This window comes from Macrotis lagotis, chromosome 7 (assembly GCF_037893015.1).
Source record: "Macrotis lagotis isolate mMagLag1 chromosome 7, bilby.v1.9.chrom.fasta, whole genome shotgun sequence".
Lineage (NCBI taxonomy): Eukaryota > Metazoa > Chordata > Mammalia > Peramelemorphia > Peramelidae > Macrotis > Macrotis lagotis.
Window position 1 is genome coordinate 201,219,442 of NC_133664.1, and position 13,501 is coordinate 201,232,942.

Genomic DNA, 13,501 nt, shown 5'->3' on the forward strand with positions numbered 1-13,501 from the left:
ATTACCTAGCTGTGTGTCCTTGGGCAATCCACTTAACCCCATTTGCCTTGTAAAAAAAAACAACCAACCTAAAAAAAAAAGAATTAGTATCCCCTACTCTAATGGAGACTTCCTAATTTCACTTTCTCTAAAAAAAAGGAGAAACTCCTCAGAAACCAATACTAGGAACATTGTACTTGTCTTGTCATCATAGTCAGCAACTCCCCAAATTTGGGGGATTGGTTGCTAAATGTCTGGGTGACATCTTCCAATCTATGTGGCTGATTATTGGTTAGTCTTAAATTCAACTGTTTTAATTCACAGTGCAGAAGAGACTTTCTACTTTAGGATATCACTAACTAGGGAGGAGATCAGGGCCAGTTATAATCTGAGAGGAGAGACTGGAGCCTGACAACAGAATTTGAGAAAGAACATGAAAAAAGAAGTGAGGAATAGCATGGTCATATCATGACAGAAGGCAGTCTGGCTTTTGGCTGGAGGCCAATATAGCAAATTGTACTCAGTAGCCTAGAATTATGGGATTTTTCCCAGCTTGTTCCAAAATTAATAGATGAAAGGGTACTATGCCTAAATAAAGATTTTGAGATGGTGTTTTGGACTAGAAGATCAATCAGTTGAATAATTATTGAATTGCTACTATATATCCAATATCTAGGCACTGTTAGAAATACCCAAGTATCATATATGACTCCTAATCTAGCTGCGGAGATAAGAGTAATGCAAAGATCAATGAGCAGACACTGTGTAATAAAGCAATAAATCCTCTGATACAGATTATTTATAAGTGCTATAGGAAATCAGAGAAGGGAAGATCAGTGATGGCTAGGTCAGGGAAGGTTTTATGGGAGAGCTGGAACTTGAAGGATGGAAAGAGTTTATTTTTAAAAAATTATTCAGAACTTAATAAACACCAAATAAAATGAGCATTTCCATATAAAAAGTGAAGCAAATAATGAGGATTATATATCCAACTGTGAATTTCTATTACATGCAGTTTGCTTTTCACTTTAAATACATAATAAATTTAATATATTACATTGAAAGTTGCCCTACTCATACATGTTTCATTCTGAACATTGTTCTGTTTACCTCTAAGCATTTTCTTTAAAGAAAGATTCAACGCATTTTTTTCTTTCTTGTTAAATACTATTCCTTTCTCCAACCCCCAAATTCACCTCTGAAAAAGGGGAATAAAAACACTTGTAATTCATAGTTGAGGAAATCACAACTATTTATTTGTCATATTAAAAACTGTCTCATTGTTTCATTTTGCACCTTGAGACCATTACCTTTCTTCCAGGAAGTGGTTAACACACTTCATGTATATGGCTGGTAATTTCATTAAAATGTTTCAGAATTGTGTTTCTTTATAATGTTATTGTTTCCTATAGTTTCCTGGAACACCCTTTTCACACTTTTTTATAGTACTAATATTCCATCACATTAATATAATTTGTTCAGCCATTTCCCAGTTGATGGGGCACCCCTTAAGTTTCCAGTTCTTTGCTACTACAAAAAAAGACCTACTATAAATACTTTTGTGTATATTTTCCTCTTTCTCTGATCTCTTTAGGGTATAGACAGATTAGTGGAATTCCTGGATCAAAAGGTTCTATAGATTTTAGTTACTTTTGGTCTATAGTTCCAAGCTGCCTTCCAGAAAGGCTACCCAAATTCACAACTGTCTTAATAGTGCCTGTCTTTACTCAGCACTTCCAACAATTGTCATTTTCTTTTTCTTTACTTTGGGTCATCTTTATCAATCTGGCGATAAACTGAGGTGGATTGCCATAGTTATTTTAATTTGCATTTCTCTAGTGATTAGTGAGTTAGAACATTTTTTTTCCTCACATGGTTGTTGATAGATTGAATTTCTTCCTCTAAGAACAATCTGTTCAAACTGTTATTTAGTTATTAAGGAAGGGTTTTTATCCTTATATATTTGAATTAGATCAATGGATAGGATTTAAATAGGAGGAGGGGAGAGAACATTCTGCAGTAAAAAACTGGGAGGAGAGACTGTCCTGACCTGTGGACACAGCAATAAAAGTCAAGAACAGTGGGATGGACTATTGAAGGCCTTGAACTTTAGGGAAAGAAATCTAGACTTGATACCTAGAAATGAGGAGTTAGACAAAGCAAATTGGTTCAAATTGCTTTAGTTCTAAGCCTCCTGAGGTGATGGTGATAATGATGATGATGAAAAATAGTCTCGTCTTTAGTTCTACTAATTATTCTTTATAAATGTGACAGTGTTCTGATGGAGTCTTGTTTACTGAGTACTTTTTAGATAGGTTAACACTCTGTCTTGATCTGTTAAAATTGTCTGGGCCTCACAAGGAGCTCCATATACCTCAACTATCCCCTAGTTTATTATCTGAAAAGAGAAAAAAAAATAACATTTAAGGAAAATCTGAAGGGAAAGTAGAAAGGAAAAAAAAATGAACCCATGATGAATGACGATAGTTTGGCTCCCTAAGAACCTAACTTCTAACTTTTTTTTTCCTCTCTGTGGTTAAGATCAGGGATATCCTAAAATACACATTAGAATTAATCCCAAACAAGAACACAGGAAAGCAAAACTAAGGAGGAAAAGATTTCATTAGGAATGAGATGAGAACTTTATTTTTTTTACTTAAGGATATGATTTCTCTGTCATCACATTCAACTGAGATCAATTTATAACATGGAACCGATGTAAACACTAACAGAATGTCTTTGGGGGGGGAGGGAAGTGAGATTAAGGGAAAAATTGTAAGACTCAAAATAAATAAAATCTTTCTTAAATTAAAAAAAAGAAAAAGGAAGAAAGAATAAAACTCGGGTATCATGTAAAAAAAAGAATGAGATGAGAATAATTCAGGTTAGAAATAATGGCCACCCAAAAGAGTGGAAATTTCTGGTATGACATTCCATTGCTTCTCTCCTCACCACCCTCTGAAGGGTATTTTAAAAAAAAATTAGTTTCTCCCCCCAGGATGCTAGTGTCCCTCTAGGGATAGGCTGGTACATGGTATCTCTAAGTGTCTAAGAGCCGAGGAACTGGCCAGCGTCGGTAAAGCGCGGCCCGGTGCCGGCGTCCTGCAGCCTGCCCTACTTATGGACGGACAGATGCGCCCGGGCTCGCGACCTTCGCAGGGAAGGGCAGCGTTGCAATGGCAGGCGACGGTCCCCGCGGTCCCTCGTCCTCCCCGGGCCAGGCTCCGTCCGCTCTGTCCGTCCTGGCCCCGGCCCCGGCCCCGGCCCCGGCCCGCGCAGGAAGCCTTGGGGCGGTGGCTGCGCCCCGCCCCGGCCTCCCGGACCCCCTTTCTCGGAGGCGCCGCTCCCCGTTCTCTCGGGTGGAGGCCAGCGTCCTCCCCGCCGCCGCTCCGTCCCCGCGTGCCCCGCTCCCGAGCGTGGCTTGTGCTCCCCGGGAGCTCCGGTGCCCCAGTTCCCGGGGCCCGCGGGACTCCGGGGGCCCTGGGGGCGGCATGCCCAGAGGCGCCTTCTCCTCTCCGCTGCTTCCATCTCCCTGGAATTTTCCACTGCAGCTGCCTCGGCTCCCAGACACCCCTCCCTGGGCAGAAATCCCAGCCCCCTCCGCCCCTTCCCCAATCACACCCCATGCCCGTTCCCGCCCCGGGGGCCCAGCCCACACCCTACAGCTCCCACAGGCGGCCCTGGTTGGGAAATGGGGGGCTAAGTCCCCGGTGGGAGACTAAGAGGAGGGGTCCTCAGTCAGGGGCGTGCGTTGGGGCGGTAAGAGGCGGGTAATTGGGGGCCAAAGCCCCCAAGGGCTTGCGGTGGAGGGGGGAGGGGGGACTGGCCCCGCTCACATCCCCATATAAGGCAGGGCAAGCGGATGGGTACTGGGATTGGCTGATTCAAATGAGCATTCCACCTGGCAACAGTATTCCCATTGGTTCTTGGGAAAAATTGAAGGAAGGTGGATGGAGGGTGGTGGAAGGCGGTGGGAGGGCGGGGGGCGGGAGAGACTGGGTGGAGGTGACCAGAGAGTGTGGCGGGGTGGTTACCCGGGCAACCGGGGGTAAGAACCCAGCGGGGTGTCCGAGACAGCAGGCGGGGCTGGGGGGCGGGGAAGGGGGCCGCGGGGCGGGCAGCGGGAGGCAGAGGGAAGGAGACTGACAGGGAGAGGGCGAGAGAAACTGGGGGACAAGGAGAACGGGGTGGAGGGGGAGGAAGAGAGCGATGGATTCAGGGAGGAGGAGGAAGAGGGAAAGAGCAGGAGGGCGGGCAGAGGAAAAGATCGAGAAAGGCTTAGAAGAAAGACGGATAGGGAGGGCCAGAGCCGGGACAGACAGACATCCATCATCTGAGCAGACAGAGATCAGAGGGAGTCTGGCCTAGGGAAAGATGAGAGGCACGGGGGAAAGATGGAAAAGGGGGAAACGAGGGAGGAACAGGGCAGAGAAAGAAAGCTCCAAGGAAGATTTATTTCCACACTCAACGAATATTAACAACAATGATTAATATTTATTAAAATTAATAACACGGTGGTTATTAATTATAATAATATTAGGACACTTATTCAAGTGAGAATGATAAAGAAAAATTATGAGGAAAACAATGGTAGTAAAATATAAGGATAAACAAACACAAACACAAAACTTCCAGCCCTGCTCCCTAGTTGGTGAACCTTTGCTCCCCTCCGTCAGCATACTCTCTCTGCTTCTTCTCCCACCACAGCTGCTCTGAAAGCTTGAGCTTTGCCAGATCAAGATGTAGTGATGAGACTGGGCTTAATTAAGGTGAAGGAAAAAGAAAGGCTGAGATGGAGTGAGAACAGAATCCAAGAACTACAAAGGAGCAGAAGGAGGGAAAGAGAATGTGGAGCTAAGATTATAGAGAGGACTAGAGACCTGGTAAGAGAAACTTTGGAGTCGCATTTTTATCAAATATTTATTTATGAAGAAACTGGCACATAATAAATATGTATTTTCCCTGGAAGTGGGGGAAGGAGAAAGGAAAAGGTAAGAAAAAAATGAAGCAGAATGGGGGGAAATAGCTGGTATTGACCAGACAAGACAGAAGGCAGGTAAGAGTACTAATTGGGTAAGGAAAAATGGGTAAAGAGAGATTTAAAGAATGAGGGGGATAAGTGGGTAGAATAAGGGAACAGATGGTTGGATGATGAATGATATGAAAGAATGGAGAGAAAGTGGAGAGAGGATGTTTTGGAAGTAAAAGTTAAGTTTCAAGGAAGACAAGGGGATAGAAGGAAAACTTAATGGCAATTAGAAAGTAATGGGGGGGCAAAAGAAGAGGTGAGCACAAAGAACTAGACAAAGAGGAAGAGAATGGGTTGAGAAAAGATAGGAGCTGGGAAGATGGGAGAAAGCAGATCATGGAAAAGAGACGCTAGATGTTCTTCAAAGCAAGGGTGAAGCTGGGATCGCAAATTCCAGCCACTCCTCAGCTAAAAGGGTGGATGAACCCTCCTTCAGTCCACCTTCATTCCCAAAGGTGCTTAGGGAAGAGGGTAGGAATAGGGAGCGGAAGCCAGACTTAGGAAGTTAAGTTTGGAAGCAGCTCTTTCCTCCTCCTCCTCTGTTCTTAGGCGTTTGGTTCCTTGCCATAGCAGTTAGATACTCGCCTTGTTCTTCTCACCTGCCCCCACCCAGTTTGGCTCCCATGGCCTCTCCTCCAAAGCCTTTTGGGTGCAAATAATAACAATGACAGCTCACTTATAAATGTGAGCATTTCAAGGTTTGCAGAGCACTTTACATACGTTATCTCATTTGATACTATATTTATTTGAACAATTCTCTGTTCGAGTTATCGAAAATCGAACATTTTTAATAATTAACATTTGATAATAAATGTATTTGAAATTTAAGAGTGGTCACGTCCTCTAGCCTTCGGCCCATCCTTAAAGAACTGCCTCCGAAGAACCCCACCCTTCCCCCTCCGCTGCTTTTTCTCCTTTTCCCTCGCCCCCCCCATCCTCTCTCCAGCTTCAGCCGCTGCTCACTCTCCCTGCATGACTTTTGACTCTTTGTCTCCTTCGGCTGTCCTCTCTCCCCTTGCCCTTGCCTCCTGCCTCTCTCTGCCCGCGCGCCCGTCTTCTCTTCTTTCTGGGGCTCTGTCTCTTTGCCCCCTCCGTCCCTCTCCTCCTCCTCCTCCTCCTCCTCCCCGCATCTCCATCCTCCTATCCCCACCTCTCCAGCCTCCTCTCCCATCTCCCTCCCCTCCCCTCCGCTTCGCTAGCCTCGCCTCCCCCGGCCTCCCCTCTCCTCCCAGCTCCCGCCCGCCCCACCCCTGGGAAGCCCCTCCCGTCGGGCAGCGCCGCCTTATAAGCGGGTTCCCTGGCCGTGGGCGGCAGCTCTGCTGGTGCGGGGGCGACGCGCCTGGGGCCGCGGGGACCGGGAGCCGCGCACCTGCGGGCTGAAGGGAGGACCGCGGGCCGCGGGTCTCCGCTCCAGACCCCCCCGCCGCCGCCGCGCCCCGCTCTCCGGCCTCGCCCGGTCGGGGGTCGCAGCTTGCAGAGCGCGCAGCCGCCGCCGGAGCCCCCGAGCCGTCCAGGGGCCCTCTTCTCCCGGGATCCGGGAGCCCGGCCCCGGCACCATGTCGGAGAAGAGCGTGGAGGCAGCGCCTGAGCTCAGCGCCAAGGTACGGGGAGCCCCCCTCTCCCCCCTTCTGCATCCCCCCCCCCGGGCTCCCAGGACCCTGCCGCGGGCAGCCTCCCCCGGTCCCGGTCCCCTCAGCCCCCGCCAGCGCCCTCTAGCTAGCCCGCCCGAGACCCCCGAGTCCGTCCTTGTCTCCCCGGATTGCCTCTCCTCCTCCCCTCCGCGCCCCTGGCTCCCCGGCCACTTCCCCCAGCCTCGCCTGGGGCTCCTTAGCCTCCGGGCTAACCTTGACTCCGTGGAGCCCGAGCCTCCGGGACCCCTGCCCTGACCCCCTCCCCCTCCCCGTCGGAGGGTACAGCCGTGCCTCTCTGCCCTCCGTCTTCGTTTCCTTCTTTTTCCGCCTGTGCCCATTTGCTCCCCCCCCCCGCCGGCCCTCAGTTTTCTCCCCTCACCGTCGGACCCGGTCCGGTCTCTAAAGGATGTGGAGACCTCAGGCAAAGAAGGGAGGACCGAGGGAGAGGTTAAATCTGGGCACGCCATCCCTCTGCCCCTGCCCCGCATTCCGTTACAACTTCCTCTTCTCTAGTCTTCCTTTCCTTCTCTCCTCTGAGCCTGCCGAGTCCTGTCAGAGGGCCGATTTGGAAATTAATGGGGCCAAGGTTTAGAGGCTGGAAGCCAAGAGCTGGGGACCTGGGAGCCCGAAGAGCTGGGGGTGGAGGAGGCCTCCCTGAGGCTTGGCAAAGAAAAGGAGGCAGAACCAATAGGATTAAAGACAGTGGGGGAGGGAGGGAGGGAAGAGTGTGTGTTCCTGTCCTTGGTCTCTTGGATTCTTGTGCTGTATGTTCATAGGAGTCTAACAAAGTAGACTATGTGTGGCGGCATGTGACAGTTAGGTGCCATGATGTGCAAAACTAGCCATGGGTATGCACTTTTGTGTCAAGTGTCAGGAAGTGCCCATCCGAGGCAGCTGCTTATGGTAGAAAGCACTCGGAGCTAGCGATTAGGAGACGGAGTTCTGGTCTAGTCTCTACTCACTACTTAGTTAAGCGACCTTGGCCAAGTGGTTTCTCTTCTCCGAGCCTGTTTCCTCCTTAAAGTGAAGAAGTTGCAGTAGCTCTGGAAGTTGTAAATCTGTGACTGGAGAGCCCTGTCGGGGCTGGGGGCGGGGAGAGGAGAGGAGGTCATGAATGCACAGTGTCTTTGTTGTGTTGTTTGTGGTCTCGCGGCATATCGTGTTAAGATGTCCAAACACCAGGCCATGTGTCTCTGTGTATACTGTAGCTTGGGTACTTCTCTTTGCTTCTGTGTGTGTGTATTTGAATCAGTGTCTGTCTGTGTCAGTGTTTGGATAGAAGTGTGTAAATGAGGCCAGAGAATGCTTGGCACAGAGAAAGCTTCGTAGCACTAAGGCCTTGTACCCCTCTTTGGGGGGAGGGAAAATAAAAAAACAGGGACAGATAGTGACTGAGCCAGACAGGGGTGACAGGAGGAGAGGACTCAGGCCCTTGGACTTTGGCCTCTTCTGGCACTTTGTAGTTCTCTACCCCTTCCTTCCTGCCTTATCTCCCCTGACCCAGATGGGAAACTCAGGCCATAACCCAAAGAGGCTTGGGGCCTCTGAGATAGGAAGGAACCTGGTCCAGAATCTCAGCTTTCTTGACACTAGGATGAGAAACCATCCCTATCCCTAGGGAGAAGAACAAGAGGTGGAAGACATGACCTACAGACCATGTGGCTGAGAAATGAGGTAGAGAAGCAGGAGAATCAGGGAACCAGACTAGAAAACAGAAGGAAAAAGATTAGTTGCTTCCTCATTGGAGAAGGGAAGAGAATCTCTATAGACCAATTGAATGTAACACACTCTCACTAGCACCCCCCATCTTCCTTCAGAATGGGGACATACAGAGTGACCTACTCATAGACAAAATGAAGTAAACATGTGTGGAATCTGAAGCATACATCACATCAGAACTGATCCCACAGAAATGTAAAGGGATAGAAAAAAATACCCTTACACTGTTTAGGGGGAGGGGGAAGACCTTGAGCCTTAATGAATATTCGTTCTTATTCTCCTACTGATAAGAGCAGCTCACAGGGGACTTGGAGTGGGGATGGGGTAAGGAGAGTGCTGTGCTTCTTTGGGTAAAGAAGACAGTAGGTTCAGGAGGAGGGAGCCTAAGCTAGGCTCCCTCCTGAGCCCATCTGCATTCTCAAGACCACCCAGACTTGTTCCTTGGCCTTGGGCCATAAGCTACCTATCTTTTTTTTTTTTATTTTGTTATGCCTTCTCTCTATCCTATTCTTTATTCTTTCTTTCCTCTCCCCCCCCCCCACCCCCAGCCTGTACCCATCTCCCATCTGACCTGACCTCCTACCCTAGCAATGACTGCTTCCTCCTCCCCCCACCAAAGAACTTTGAAGAAAGGAGGGGTTGGAGTCAGGGGAAGGCACTTGACCTTGTGACCCACTTTGGGACCTAGTATAAGGAAGAGTTGGGGGGCAGAGGAGGGCACTAGAGGAGTGCTGCTTCTGTTTGGGGAGAATGTCTAGTAGAATACCCAGCATGAAAGGAGACACAGAGACAGAGATCAAGAGAGACAAAGGAGACCAAAAGGGAGAGAAACTGGGGGAGGCCAAGAAATGGGGAGGGGTTGAAGGGGTGATGCTCAAGAGAAAACATGCAGATAGAGGCCCCAGAGGTAGACAAAAGGCAGAGGGGTGGGCAGTGGGAGGGGGCCTGGCGGAGGAGGAGGGACACTGGGAGGGGGTGGGGCATTAAGGGCCAGAGCAGATGGAAGGGATTTGCTTTGCTGAGCTGAGCTTTTCAGCCACTTAAAGGGGGGGTGGGGTGGGAGGGGAGCAGAGAAGGGGGTGTTCAGGGAGGTGGATATCAGCAAGCCACCAAGGTGACAATCTTCTGTTTTCTTTTCAATCCCTTCCCCACATGTGGCCTACAGGGAGGAGTTTATCTTGAGGAAAACTTGTCACCTTACCTTTCCTGTCCCACAAGAAGAGGCATTGGGTGCTCTTAGTGATCTCCCTTTTTCCAAGAAACTGATTGAGGGTGGGAGCAAGGGGAGGAAAGGACAGTAGATATATAAAGACAATTAGCTCTTTATGGTAAGAAGAAAGATGACCTGTTTGTTCCCCTTCCACAGGACTTGAAGGAGAAAAAAGAAAAGGTAGAGGAGAAGACTAGTCGGAAAGAGAGGAAGAAAGACGTGGTAGAGGTACATAGGGGAAGAGAGGGTGATGAGCCATGACTGAGACCCTAACACCCCTGGGATTCTATTACCTGAAATCTTTTCCCCTTTCCCCTGAGACTAATCTACTGGGTACATGTCTAAACCAACATGATCTTGTTTTCTGATGCTTGTAGGAGGAAGAGAATGGAGCGGAAGAAGAGGAAGAAGAGACTGCAGAGGATGGAGACGATGATGATGAGGGTGAGGAGGAAGGTGAGATCAAAGAGTGTAGGGGATGATGGGGAACTATGGAAGTAGAATCAAGTCAGAGATGAAGAACTGAAGCAAGGGTCAGAGGCTACTTCCAGGGGTCTCTGGAGATGACCTTTACCCCTCCACAGTGACCAATTTCTGGCTTCACAGATGAGGAAGAGGAGGAAGATGATGACGAAGGGCCTGCACTGAAGAGAGCTGCTGAGGATGAGGTTGGGGCTGGGTCCAGGGATTGGAGGGGATGTCAGGGGAACGACAGATTTGGGGTCCCTTTCAAGTCTGAAACAAGATCCTCTGGAGTATGGGGCAGAGCCGGGACTAGAAGGAGATCCTGATCCTGTTTTGCCTTCATGTAGATCCTCTTTTCCTCTGCAGGATGAAGCGGATCCCAAAAGGCAGAAGACAGAAAATGGGGCATCAGTGTGAGCCTCAGCCATCTGGGCTGAGGGTGGGGAGGACCCATGGGGCCTGGAAGTGAGATGGGGAGGGATACGTGCAGCGGCCTTTAACCTGGCTCCCTGTTCTGGATTCCTCCTCAAAGCTATCCCCCTTCTATTCTCCCCAGCCTTCTTACTGTTCCCTCTCCAGATATCCCGGTTTTTACCTCTCTATTCCTTCACCTCCTGAACTTTCCCTGTTCCCTGAGTTCCCCAGCTGATCCCCAGACAATTCTTCTTTTCCATATCCTCATATCTCCTCCCATTCCCCAGTTGATTCTTCAAAATCCAGTTCTATCCCTTTCCACATTCCTAGATTTTGTCCCCATCTGCCTTCTCTTTCACTCTCCCTGCCTGATCCCTGAATCTCCCTCAGATTCCCCACCCCCTCACAGCACCAGGCTGGGGTTGGGGCTGAGCCCCACAGCTGCCCCCCTCTCCCCTTTATCCTTTTTGTATAATTTAATAAAGAAATGGTCGCGCTTCTGTTTTTAACCTGCCTCCTTCTTCCCCTGCTGACCAGTGTGTGTGTAGGGGGGCGAGGGGGGTGGTGGAACAAAGATACTATTTTCGTCCTTTGGTGATCTTTTTCCTCTTCAGGGACAATGAAGCAACAATCCTCCTTCCTCTAATTTTCTCTCACCGGGTTGAGAATTAGCCCTACACCCAGAGACCACGAATCCCACTAACCACAGGAGTTGGATAACTACAGTAGAAAGGGAGAGGGGGATTTATAGGAAATCTTTTGTACATTGCATTCCACCAAGTTTCCCATCCTTTCTTCCTCCTCTGCCTGATCAAAGGAAGAGTCAGGGGCCAGGATAGGGGCTGATATGGTCTGGTCCTTCAATCTCTGAGGGGGAAGTAGAACTGAAGATTTCTTGGGCTTGCCTTCTGCTCTCCCCTCCCTTGTCCTTTCTTCTTCTCCTTTCCTGTTTCCCTCATGTACCTGTACATACACTGACATACACGTTCACCAAGACAATGCTGAATGGAGCATAAACTACTGAGACTGGAGATTTTGCTGACCCAGGCAAATACAAAAAGACTTTAGACAGGAAGCTCTAAGGGGAGAGGGGAGTAGTATATTTATTGCCACAGAGAAAAAGAGTATGGGCAAGGATGAGAGCTGTACTCTGTGATCCCTAAAGTTTAGGGACCTAAATTAAATGTGGCTAAAGTTTTGTTGTCTTCCTCTGGACCTACTCCATCTCCCTAGAAACTGGTGCAGTAGAAAGATCACTCCATTCTTGAGTTAGGAGATGGGCCTTTGAGTTCTAGCTCTCACCTTCCGGAGCCTTAGGTTGCTCAAAGATAAAATGGAAATGATATTTGCATCTAGAACTTATTGAAAGAGCAAATGAAGTAATGTGTATAAAATCCTTTGAACACAAAACTACACATGTAAATTACAATTTTGTTATTAAAACATTATTAACATAATTTTCTCTATTGGAAAAAGGGGAGAATTATCCAACCTAGGTTCATGCCCTCTATGGTGGGATCTGAGTCCGTGTATATGTGTGTGTGTGTATGTGTGTGTGTGTGTGTGCACATGTGTGCATAGCACCTTTGGGTCTATATTAATTTGAGTGAAGAATAGGAGAAATAATTGGGAAGGATTCTTCCTTACTTTTTAAATGCCTCTTCTTTCTCTCCTTTGAAATCGATCTTTTCTTGTCTTTCTCTTTCTCTTAGTTTTTTCCCTTTGCATTTGTTTCTTACCATCCTTCTGTCTCATGCTGTCTTCTTTCTCCTCTCTTTGGTTCAGGACCAGCCTGGGATCAAACCTGAGGTATTAGGAGGGATGACTTAAGAGGCATTTTTGACTCATCAGGCTCCTCCATCTTTCCACTCAAGGTCTTGCCTTACCTCACTGGCCTTAACTAGCACTCTGGCAGGAGGCAGCATGGTGTTAACCAGAGCACCAGATTCAGAGGCAGAGGATATGGGTTCAAAAATCCAACTGCTACTTACTTCTACTTGTCTTGGCCAAGGCACTTAAATTCTCTGGGCTTTAGTTCCTCATCTATAAAATAGAAAGGTTAGATCAGACAATATCGTAAGATCCTTAATAATTCTAAATATTATGGTCTTAGTAGTAGTAGTCTCTTGTTTGTTTTTAGGTTTTTTATTTTTATTCTTTTGCAAGGCAAATGGGGTTAAGTGGCTTGCCCAAGACCACACAGCTAGGTAATTATGAAATGTCTGAGACCGGATTTGAACCCAGGTCCTCCTGACTCCAGGGCCGGTGCTTTATCCACTGTGCCACCTAGCCGCCCAAGTAGTAGTCTCTTAAAGTTGGGGGGTGGGGGGAGCATGCAGCTCAGGGCAGTGATAGAGCACTAGCCCTGGAGTCAGGAGGACCTGAGTACAAGTTTGATCTTAGACACTGAACACACAACTGTGTGATCTTGGGCAAGTCCCATTACCTTGCAAAAACCAAATAAATCAATAAAGTGTGCAGGGGCAGGTACTCATTTGTACCTCTATCTTCCTCCAGGGTGCAGTGCTGCTTCCCAATTTTCCCTGTTCCCCTGGGAACATGGAGAGAAGTTACATTTATTAAATCTTGGAGAAACCCTAGGTAGGGATGGGGGTGGGAGTGGGGGAGGCAGAGTGTAAGAAATCGATGAAGAGGCAAAAGGTGTGAAAAAAAGGTATAGTGACCAAAAAAAATCTTTACTTGCGAAGTCATCAGCAAGTGTCTATTAAGCATCTACTACTCTTCAGGCAATGAATGAAACAATTCCTTCTCTAAAGGAGATTACATTCTAATAGGGAAAAGTGTAGACACTGGGCAGGTTTGGAATGCTTTTGGGTATGGGAGTGAATGGCAGAGAGGAACCTTGGGGTTAGGGAGGGAGGAGAACCCAGGACAGAAAGAAGTAAACAAGGGGAGAATAACACTAGGGGCGGGGATTGCTGGGAATCAGCCCCCTCACACTTTCCGATGTGAATCGAAACAGTGAGCCCCAGAGGTGGTAGGAGGGGGGCAATAGGGAGGGGAAGTGGGGACTGTGGGGGAGAAAGAGGAGGA

The 13,501-nt window shown here is 48.2% G+C and overlaps 1 protein-coding gene across 1 annotated transcript; it reads left to right on the plus strand.

Moving 5' to 3' along the window:
• Nucleotides 1-5,980: 5,980 nt before the first annotated feature.
• On the plus strand, nt 5,981-10,956 carry PTMS (parathymosin). Its single transcript, XM_074195318.1, has 6 exons — nt 5,981-6,010; nt 6,208-6,609; nt 9,725-9,796; nt 9,946-10,024; nt 10,175-10,236; nt 10,400-10,956. The coding sequence occupies exons 1-6, from the start codon at nt 5,981-5,983 to the stop codon at nt 10,448-10,450; spliced, it is 696 nt and encodes a 231-aa protein (XP_074051419.1). The 3' UTR covers nt 10,451-10,956.
• The last annotated feature ends 2,545 nt before the right edge of the window (nt 10,957-13,501 follow it).

Coding starts and splice junctions, on each gene's coding strand:
- PTMS (XM_074195318.1), top strand. CDS start 5,981: ATGACTTTTGACTCTTTGTCTCCTTCGGCT. Junction 6,011..6,207: donor ACTCTTTGTCTCCTTCGGCT/GTCCTCTCTCCC, acceptor CCGCTTCGCTAG/CCTCGCCTCCCCCGGCCTCC. Junction 6,610..9,724: donor CGCCTGAGCTCAGCGCCAAG/GTACGGGGAGCC, acceptor CCCCTTCCACAG/GACTTGAAGGAGAAAAAAGA.